Source organism: Lotus japonicus, chromosome 2 (assembly GCF_012489685.1).
Source record: "Lotus japonicus ecotype B-129 chromosome 2, LjGifu_v1.2".
Lineage (NCBI taxonomy): Eukaryota > Viridiplantae > Streptophyta > Magnoliopsida > Fabales > Fabaceae > Lotus > Lotus japonicus.
Genome location: NC_080042.1, coordinates 63,065,727 through 63,076,095, shown reverse-complemented (window position 1 = coordinate 63,076,095; position 10,369 = coordinate 63,065,727). Strand labels below are relative to the sequence as shown.

The window sequence follows — 10,369 nt, the reverse complement described above, 5'->3', positions numbered from 1 at the left end:
GTAAACGATTCAAATTCGGTGTAAATCTATTTTACCCGAAAAACTACTTTTTGCAGTGAATGTCGGAAGAGAACACTTCATTCTGAAGAAAGATTGGAAACATCAAGAGAAATGGGTGTACGCGTGTGGAATCTTCATTTGAAGTTCTGAATAGAAAAAGTCTTCATCGTCGGTTGATTTTAGGTTTCTTGAACTATCAGGGTTTTGGTTTCGGCAAACTTCCGAGTATTGGAATTTGACGTTCGTACATTCCAGGGTTTCGTATCGAAACGCTTGTCTATAGACGATCAAGAGAAGTTCTAACATTTCTCTGAAGATTTTTGGAATTAGTTTCCCTCGTGTCTTAAAGTGTAAATTAGCTATTTACTAGTGCCTTTGCCCTAGGTTTAGGCGAATATTAGTCGTGCTATAACTTTTATCGATTTTGATACAATCCTTAGACTTTTCCTGAACCTTCTCCTTCATAAATTTATTTCATCCAATAAACTCTTGTTCAGGTTTCCCTTCACGATACATCAAACCTAATCGTGAATAGGAATTTATTCACTTATTCTAAACTTAAAAACTTGGGTCTTACAAACGACTTATTAAATAATGACAAGTCTTTAATGCCAAGTCCGCCCACCTCCTTTGGTTTACAAACGGACTTCCAACTCACCCAAGCAATCTTTCTTGATTCTTGGTCTCCCCCCACAAGAAATCTCTCATGATGCTAGTGCAAGTCTTTTCCACACTACTCGGTAATCTGAGAAAAGATAAATAAAACAATGCCAACGCCGACAGGACACTTTGGACAAGGCAAATACGACCACCAAAAGAAATCGTTTTCAGTTTCCAAGAAGACAGCTTTGACTTAAACTTTTGAAAACTTTTGAACAACTGGCTCCCAAGTTTTCTGCAAATCTGGCCTCCCTCCAATCGGTAGGCCCAAATAGATAAATGGGATACTCATCCTCTTACAATGCAGAAGCGAAGAAAAACTTTGAGACTCCCTCACACAAGTTGCAATTGTCCCCAGTTTACTTTTATTGAAATTAACTTTCAACCCAGAAATCAGCTCAAAACATCGGAGTACACATTTGATTGTTACCATATTCTGCATGCTTGCCTCTCCCAAGAAGATGGTATCATCTGCAAATTGAAGGAGTGAAACCTCCAAAGAACTGTCCCCTCCAACCTTGAATCCACTAAACTTGTTCAGCTTCACTGCATTCATGAATAGCCCAAAAAGACCCTCAGCTACAATAAGAAAGAGGAAAGGGGCGAGTGGGTCGCCTTGCCGGAGCCCCTTCTCCATATGGAACTCCTCACACGGGCTACAATTAACTAGGACCGAAACAGTTGCTGATTCTAGACACCTTTTTATCCACCCAATCCACCTCTCCCCAAAATTCATCCTCCTCATCATATAAATCAGAAACTCCCACTGAACAGAGTCATAAGCCTTCTCATAATCCACTTTAAACAAGATAGTCGGTTTCTTTCTCCACTTAGCTTCATGCACAATTTCATTGACCACCACCACACTATCCAACATATTTCTCCCCCCAAGAAAAGCAAACTGATGAGCATTAATAACCTTTCCAAGAACTGTTTTTAAACGCCCAGCCAACAGTTTGGAAATCACCTTATAAATACAGCCAATCAAAGAAATAGGTCGGAACTCATTGAGGCTTTGAGGAGAATTTACCTTAGGGATAAGGACAATGAACGAAGCATTACTTCCTCTTGGCCACACACCCCTTGCCCATAATTCTTTAACTGTTCTGATAAAATTATTCTTCATAACTCCCCAAAACCTCTGGATAAATTTGAAGTTGAACCCATCAGGTCTTGGACTTTTGTCACCTCCACAAGCCCACACTGCTTCTTTTACCTCATCTTCTGAAAAAGGAGCAACCAGATCAGAATTATCCCTCTCTGAAATGGACTTAAACTGTACCCCATCCAGATTTGGCCTTGACCACCGATCAGACTTGAATTTATTCTCATAGAAATTCTTCACCTCCTCCTTAACACTAGCTGGATTTTCCTCCTAAGAGTCGTCAATTAATAGCCCCACAAGAGAGTTTGCACGCCTCTTCCAATTGATTGTTGCATGAAAGAAGCTCGTATTTTGGTCTCCTTCCGCAATCCACTTTGCTCTAGCTTTCTGACACAATAAAGAGTCCTGGAGTCAGGCCAGTAACATAAAAGTTAGATAAAGTAAGACATACTCAATCACACAAGTGTTTATTTATTTGATAAGTTTATTAAAACAAACTTCAAATGTTTTTTAGCACATGCATACAATTGATTTCTCTCACACATTAAAAATTTATTTTGATTTTAATTAAAATTAAAAAAAAATATAACTACTTGGTCATCTAAAGTATAATCTCCCCAAATGATAGCTTAAGTGGTAAGAGCAAGAGATCATATGAGTTTGGTAGCGGAGGTTCAAGGTTCAATCTTTGACGAGTGTAATTTATCTTTATGAAGTAAAAATAATAATAATGCGATTGGATTTCAGTTAAAACTTTTTTTATATTGGGTGCATATCCACTAACTTCCCAATAGCTCATAAATGTAAAATAGAAAAAACTCAAATAAATTTTAGGGTTAATCCTCAAATCGGTTCATGTGTAGGTTTCGCCGTCACAACTAAGTCCCTCGCCGGAATTTTTTTGCAAAAAAGTCATCTATTATGTAAAACATATGGAACAGGTCCTCACCGGAGCCCGGAGCTCCGGCGAGGGATGATTTGACACTATTTTTTTCTCCTTTGGCCACCAGTCTCCACGGGGAAATGGGCCCCACGTGACTAATCTGGCTCGGGATACGGTAGTGATGTCCACACTCTAACTGTGTTAATGAAGCTTATGTGAAATAAAATAAAAATTACACATCACAAAATTAAAAAAACTTTAAATAATTTAATAAGAAAAGAACAAAATGACTTTAAATAGTTTTCGAAAAAAACAAATTATAAGCTTGTCTACTTTAGATAAATCCTATGAAATAAACAATCACAGTCACAAATTCACATTCCTCTTCTCTCTTCAATGACGGATCAGAACCAGAAAGCAGAGCTCTTTGAGCTCAACAATGGCGCCATGCAGGTCCTCATCACCAATCTCGGTTGCACAATCACCTCATTGTCCGTACCCGCCAAAGATGGTGGGTTCGTTTTCATTTTCAAATTCTCAATTTTCATTCTCATTGTTTTTCACGAATTATTAATCTAATCATGTGATGTTGTCTTTGTCTCCTTCTTCTTCTTCAAGGGGTGTTGTCCGACGTTGTTCTCGGTCTCGACTCTGTTGAATCATACCAGGTGAGAATTTAGTAAGAGAAAAAACCCCATTCCAAATTTCGATGTAAATCGCAATGGGTATTTTAGTTATTACTTGGATTATCTTATGTGACTAATGGGCATTATGTTTCCATTGTCAAAATTCTATCTTTCTAGATTGAACAATTGCAGCCATTTTGAGCTCTGAGAAATTAGACTTACACAATGTCTCTATTGAGATTTGAGAGGACTTGTCTATGTGATGTGTATGTATGTGTCTCAAATGAGTGTGTACATGTGTGTGTGTGTGAATGTATTGCATGAGGGTGATAGGAGTTAATCTCAATTTACATGAAAAGTCAAGATTAGTTATAACTTATAAGTAAAATCAATCTTTGACCTTTTATGTAAGACTAAATTATAACTTATAAGTAAAATCAATCTTTGACCTTTTATGTAAGACTAAATGGTGAAGATGTATTCCTTTTGCATCTTTCATGGTCTTCTCTGATGCACTGCTTATGAATGTATATGTGTGCAGTTTTTGCTTTTTAATTTTATTTGGATGATTGATATTCTAAATTATGAGTTTCTTGTTGCAAGCAGAAAGGTCTTTCTCCTTATTTCGGCTGCATTGTGGGTCGGGTTGCGAACAGAATTAAGGATGGCAAGTTTACACTTGATGGGGTTGAGTATTCTCTGCCTATCAACAACCCACCAAACAGTCTCCATGGTATCAATTCTATGTTATCATAGTCTTTGTTGTGTTTTGTCCTGGTTTTCCTGGGAGGTTGAAATTGCAAATTCTGTGTTGTGGAGATAAATACATCCTTTTAGATCTTGTGGTCCATTTATACTGACAAAAGAAAAAGGTTTTCCATTTAAAGTGATAGATAATGAAATGTTTACATTCAAATATATGTGTTTGATTAGGTTTATATAGTGAAGATTATGAGCTGTGATTCTAATATTTATTTCTTCCATTCCATCAAAAGCTGGTTTTGAAACAAAAGGCAAAGCTATTACCAATTTGTGATGGACTTAGCCAATACAAGTCAGTCTGTTATTCTCAAGAATGACATACCATGTAACAACTAGGGATACTTTCGATGGCAATTGTTTTCTGAAGAAAGCGAATCACACTTTTACAACGATATATGATTTTCATATGCTGTTTTCCTGATCCTCTGCCCCTCCCAAATTTAGGTGGAAACGTTGGGTTTGATAAGAAGATATGGGAGGTGATTGAATATAGAAAAGGTGAAACCCCATCAATCACTTTCAAGTATCAAAGTCACGATGGAGAGGAAGGTACCGTGTTTATTCTCTCTTCCTCCCTCAGTTTTTAAATTTTAAGCATTGCAGTCATTATGCTCGTCATATTTCCCTTGATCTGATTTTTCTTTTCTATCATACAAGGTTATCCTGGGGAAATCACTGTAACCGCAACATACACGCTCACCTCAAACACAACTCTGAGGCTTGACATGGAAGGAGTGCCAAAGGACAAGCCCACCATAATTAACTTAGCTCAGCACACCTACTGGAACTTAGCCGGCCACAGCTCAGGGAATATACTTGACCATTCGATCCAAATTTGGGCCAATCACATCACTCCGGTGGATCAGAATACCGTGCCGACCGGTGAAATCATGCCGGTGAAGGGTACCCCTTTTGATTTCACATCTCAGAAGAGAATCGGTGACACAATTAGTCAGGTCGGAATGGGATATGACCACAACTATGTGCTTGATTCTGGGGAAGAGAAAGAAGGTTTGAGGCATGCTGCAAAAGTGAAGGAGCCATCGAGCTCGAGGGTGCTGAACTTGTGGACAAATGTCCCTGGTATGCAATTTTACACCGCAAACTATGTTGATGGTGTTGCTGGAAAAGCAGGTGCTGTGTATGGAAAGCATGCAGGGTTATGTCTTGAGACACAGGGATTCCCCAATGCCATAAACCAGCCAGATTTCCCATCTATTGTGGTTCGACCTGGTGAGAAGTATCAGCATTCCATGTTGTATGAGTTTTCAGTTGAGTGAAGCAATGCTGTTAAAGCAGCATTGGAGTAAGGTAGACTTGCATGTGAATATGTTATGATTTAGAACCTGGACTTTGGCGTCTCCTAGAATAAATTTTGTTCGAATAAATGCCAGAGCTATTCCCTGTTTCAGTTTAAAGAGCACATTATTAGCTGTTTTATCCCTCTTTCTAACCCATGGTTTTAACTATAAATTTGACTTATTTTAGTTTTACAATCGATTCTTGCTAAATGCGAAATTGTTTCATACAACTGCATCTATACCGTATCAAATATAATCCTAAAAGGTATAGTAAATCCTTAAACATTATTGAATATAGAGACAAACTTTTTAAATATAATCCTAGACTTCGATTCTTACCGCCCATTTTGTAATAAAATGTGGAATTTTAGCACATTGCAGGTCGACCTGTGCATTATTCACGTTGATCTTTATCAAATAGCTTAAACTTTTGGGATAGTTGGTTGTTTCACATGGTTTCAGACCCTCTATGACCAAGTGGACCAGAATTGAATCATTGCCGCCCACAATTTTTTTCTAATAAAGTTAAAGCTAATGGTAGGTGGACTTATGCATTCTCCACGCTTCAAGCTCAAACAAGCTCTTGCGTGAGGGGCGTGTTAGAAATAATAATATAAAATCTTTCATATAGTCTTACACAATAGCTTATGTTTTTGGAGTAATTGTTTATTTGATACCTTTTACCCCTATCTCTCATGGCGATCCACCTCTTCATCTCGTCATGGTCGAGCCAGAGCGTTCATAGTATTTGTTTCTTTCAAGTGGGCCACCCTTTTTTATGGTTTCAAGAGTGTTTCCCCCTCACCCTTTTTGTGGAGCGCCATGCCTTTGCCAACCTCGCGCTCAAACTCCTTGACGCGATGATGTTTAGAGCCATAGTGCTTTGAGGTAGATTGGAAGTGGGGGTGGAGTTGCGAGCATAAAGGTTGTTGCTAGGACGGTGTTCGATAAATCCCTAATAGAGACATGAGTATTTTGAGAATGAGAAGTTTTGGGGAGAAAAGATTCTAAGTTTGTTCATCTCCTTTCTCGATTTCATGGGTATCTCTCTTGTAATTTAGGGTTTCTTAGTTTTCGGTTTATGAAGCTTTATGGCTTATTTCAATCTCCCTTGTCGCAAAGAAGGCAAGGAGAGATTGATTTGTTGGGGGTTTATTGTTGATGAGGTCTATTGTGTTGTTATTGATGCCAATGACGAATCTTCCTTATAGGGTATGGGGCAATTGTCCCCATAAACTTTTTTTAATATTTCCTTAATAGTATGTGTTGTTTGTATTATTTTCCTTATAATTTTTTTTTTATTTTCTTACTACTATATCTATTATTTTCCCCAACTACTTATTTATATGTATGTGTGACTGTGTGTATATATTGCCCCACAATTTTTGAATATGTCCCTTGGTTGGGTTGAATTTGTGTTTTGGCTATTCTTCTTGTTTTTGAGGTTTGATTACATGAGGTTTTTAGAAGATTAAGAGGTTTATATTGTGGGTAAGATGATAAAGATGATTTTTTTTTGGTAGATAGATGATAAAGATGATGAAGAAGAAGATTGTTGGGTTTCTACTTTTTTATAATTCTTTAATTAATTTTTTAAGCTAAAACCGTTAAAAATTGGACGTAAAATCAAATGTGTTAATGAAGGTAGATGTGTGGGATGAAAAATGCAATTTTTAAATGTTAGAGACCAAAAATACGCATATGGTACAAGTGGAGTGCAATTAAGTCAAAAGATAAACCAATTGTTTCTCAAAAGTGGTCTGATAGAACCAAGTCGGTTGATTGTTGGTTTGGATCATCGACAGAGAAATGCTCTCTATTATTTGAAATGTTACATGAGTATAGATATAGATAAATAGTTAATTGAATTATGAAATTACCCTCCTGACCGGTAAGACTTCTTAATTATAGACATTATTTCATACATCCGAAATAGAAAGTATACCCTATAGGAGATGATCCATGAATCTTTCCCTTACCTATAGATATAGATAAATAGTTAGTCTATACATTATTTTATTTTTTATATGTTAAAATTGAGCATATAAATTTTTGTATAACATACATTTTTTGTAAACAATAATATAAAACTTACACGGATTTGTCTCTCACCGCTTAGTACGTTGACCGTGAGGATAAAAGAGTAGTCTTACGACTATCGGCTATCAATCGTGAAAATACCTTTGTTAACATTGAAAAATGTATTCATATTGAAATTGGAATAGTTTAGCTTACCTACGTAGCTTATAAACTAGCTAGCTGCAAAATTATAAAGAACCTAACACATGAGAAACTAATAAAAATCTTACTTGGATGATTGTTTTTATATTTAGTATTACTTTATTTACAAATTAATATTTATATAATATTAATTTTAAATAATCATGACTTTAGATTTTTTATTTATTTCAAATTGTTCATCATCTTAAAAAATATAATAATTTATTTTAATTTTCCATTGCAGCAATATTAATATTATGGTCCATCATCTCATGGCTCAAAACAAGAAGCTCTGATTCACAATCACAGTCACAAATTCACATTCCTCTTCACTCTTCAATGGCGGATCAGAACCAGAAAGCAGAGATCTTCGAGCTCAACAATGGCGCCATGCAGGTCCTCATCACCAATCTCGGTTGCACAATCACCTCATTGTCCGTACCCGCCAAAGATGGTGGGTTCGTTTTCATTTTCAAATTCTCAATTTTCATTCTCATTCTCATTGTTTTTCACGAATTATTAATCTAATCATGTGCTGTTGTCTTTGTCTCCTTCGTCAAGGGGTGTTGTCTGACGTTGTTCTTGGCCTCGACTCTGTTGAATCCTACCAGGTGAGAATTTAGTAAGAGAAAAAACCCCATTCCAAATTTCGATGTAAATCGTAATGGGTTTTTTAGTTATTACTTGGATTATCTTATGTGACTAATGGGCATTATGTTTCCATTGTCAAAATTCTACCTTTCAAGTTTTAGCCATTGCAACCATTTGGAGCTATGTGCAATCAGAATTATTCATGCTCTGTGTATGCAATGCATGCATCTAAATGAGTGTCATAGGAGTTAGTTAATATCAATTTACATGAATTTTTAAATAAAATCAATCTTGGCTTTTTTGTGTTGATGAATTCCTTTTGCATCTTTCATAGTCTTATTATATTATATGATGCACTCTTTATGTATGGGTATGTAGTTTTTAATTTTATTTGGATGATTGATACTTTAAATTGTGTGTCTCTTGTTGCAAGCAGAAAGGTCTTGCTCCTTATTTTGGCTGCATTGTGGGTCGGGTGGCGAACAGAATTAAGGATGGCAAGTTTACACTTGATGGGGTTGAGTACTCTCTGCCTGTCAATAGACCACCAAACAGTCTCCATGGTATCAATTCTATGTCTTAATAGTCTTTGTTCGTCCTGTGTTTTGTTCTGGTATTCTGGGAGGTTGAAATTGGAAATTCTATGTTTAGATCTTCTGATCCATTTATGCTGACAAGAGAAAATGTTTTGCCATCTAATCTGCTAGATAATGAAATTTTATTATTCAAATGTATGCATTTGATTAGGGACTTAGGGTCATCTTGTGAAGATTATGAACTGTGATTTTAAAAGTCCATTAAAAATTGTTTTTGAAACGGAAGGCAAAGCTAACAGCGATCTGTCATGGACTTAGCCAGTACAATTTTATCTGTTATTCTCAAGAATGACAAACCATGTAACAATTAGGGATAGACATTGTGCTCTTTTGACTAATTTTATGATTCTGAAATGGAATTTAAATCACAATTGTTTTCTGAAGAAAGCAAAAATCACACTGTTACAATGATATATGATTTTCATTTGCTGTTTTCCTGATCCTCTGTCTCTTCCAAATTTAGGTGGCAATGTTGGGTTTGATAAGAGGATATGGGAGGTAACTGAATATAGGAAAGGTGAAACCCCATCAATCACTTTTAAGTATCACAGTCATGATGGAGAGGAAGGTAGTGCTTATTCTCTCTTCCTCCAGTTTTTAACTCACTCTTCATAGTTCCCTTTAACTGATTTTTCTTTCTATCATACGAGGCTATCCGGGGGAAATCACTGTAACCGCAACATATACGCTCACCTCAAACACAACTCTGAGGCTTGACATGGAAGGAGTGCCGAAGGACAAGCCCACCATAATTAACTTAGCTCAGCACACCTACTGGAACTTAGCCGGCCACAGCTCAGGGAATATACTTGACCATTCAATTCAAATTTTGGCTAATCATGTCACTCCAGTGGATCAGAATACGGTACCAACTGGTGAAATTATGCCGGTGAAGGGCACCCCTTTTGATTTCACATCTCAAAAGAGAATCGGCGACACAATTAGTCAGGTTGGAATGGGATATGACCACAACTATGTACTTGATTGCGGGGAAGAGAAAGAAGGTTTGAGGCATGTTGCAAAAGTGAGGGAGCCATCGAGCTCGAGGGTGCTGAACTTGTGGACAAATGTCCCTGGTATGCAATTTTACACAGCAAACTATGTTGATGGCGTTGCTGGAAAAGAAGGTGCTGTGTATGGAAAGCATGCTGGGTTATGTCTGGAGACACAGGGATTCCCCAATGCCATAAACCAGCCAAATTTTCCATCTATTGTGATTCGACCTGGTGAGAAGTATCAGCATACCATGTTGTATGAGTTTTCAGTTGAGTGAAGCAATGCTGTTAAAGAAGTATTGGAATAAGGTAGACTTGCATATTATGATCTAGAACCTGGACATTGGTTTCTCCTGGATCAACTTTTGTTCGAATAAATGCAAGAGTTATTCCCTGTCTCAATTTTAAGAGCAATTTATGAGCTGTTTTATCACACTTCTAAATTAGTCGTATTATATTGCACACTAAATCCTGTTTCTAAGTTTCAGTTAAAAACATCCATATTTAATTACACTCCTACATCCATTTTTTGAGCAGTTAGATTGTCCAATTTTGCTCTATTTTAAACTCTAATTCTCATTTGTGTAAGTAAAATATTTACAAATTGAATCAATTATGACTTTCTTCCCC

General features: G+C 36.7%; 2 protein-coding genes across 2 annotated transcripts; both read left to right on the top strand.

The window, feature by feature from the left end:
* Positions 1 to 2,999: 2,999 nt before the first annotated feature.
* LOC130738783 (uncharacterized) lies at positions 3,000 to 5,474 on the top strand. Its single transcript, XM_057590936.1, has 5 exons — positions 3,000 to 3,159; positions 3,267 to 3,316; positions 3,881 to 4,007; positions 4,481 to 4,585; positions 4,694 to 5,474. Exons 1-5 carry the CDS (start codon positions 3,045 to 3,047, stop codon positions 5,314 to 5,316), a joined length of 1,020 nt encoding a protein of 339 aa, XP_057446919.1. The 5' UTR covers positions 3,000 to 3,044; the 3' UTR covers positions 5,317 to 5,474.
* Positions 5,475 to 7,825: 2,351 nt separating this feature from the next.
* LOC130738782 (uncharacterized) lies at positions 7,826 to 10,141 on the top strand. Its single transcript, XM_057590934.1, has 5 exons — positions 7,826 to 8,011; positions 8,119 to 8,168; positions 8,585 to 8,711; positions 9,208 to 9,312; positions 9,395 to 10,141. Exons 1-5 carry the CDS (start codon positions 7,897 to 7,899, stop codon positions 10,015 to 10,017), a joined length of 1,020 nt encoding a protein of 339 aa, XP_057446917.1. The 5' UTR covers positions 7,826 to 7,896; the 3' UTR covers positions 10,018 to 10,141.
* The last annotated feature ends 228 nt before the right edge of the window (positions 10,142 to 10,369 follow it).

Bases quoted from the DNA above. Each gene is read 5' to 3' on its own strand.
- LOC130738783 (XM_057590936.1), top strand. From the start codon at position 3,045: ATGACGGATCAGAACCAGAAAGCAGAGCTCTTTGAGCTCAACAATGGC. The intron at 3,160-3,266 runs GTGGGTTCGTTT...TTCTTCTTCAAG, and splicing joins GTCCGTACCCGCCAAAGATG to GGGTGTTGTCCGACGTTGTT. The intron at 4,586-4,693 runs GTACCGTGTTTA...CTATCATACAAG, and splicing joins AAGTCACGATGGAGAGGAAG to GTTATCCTGGGGAAATCACT.
- LOC130738782 (XM_057590934.1), top strand. From the start codon at position 7,897: ATGGCGGATCAGAACCAGAAAGCAGAGATCTTCGAGCTCAACAATGGC. The intron at 8,712-9,207 runs GTATCAATTCTA...TTCCAAATTTAG, and splicing joins ACCACCAAACAGTCTCCATG to GTGGCAATGTTGGGTTTGAT. The intron at 9,313-9,394 runs GTAGTGCTTATT...CTATCATACGAG, and splicing joins CAGTCATGATGGAGAGGAAG to GCTATCCGGGGGAAATCACT.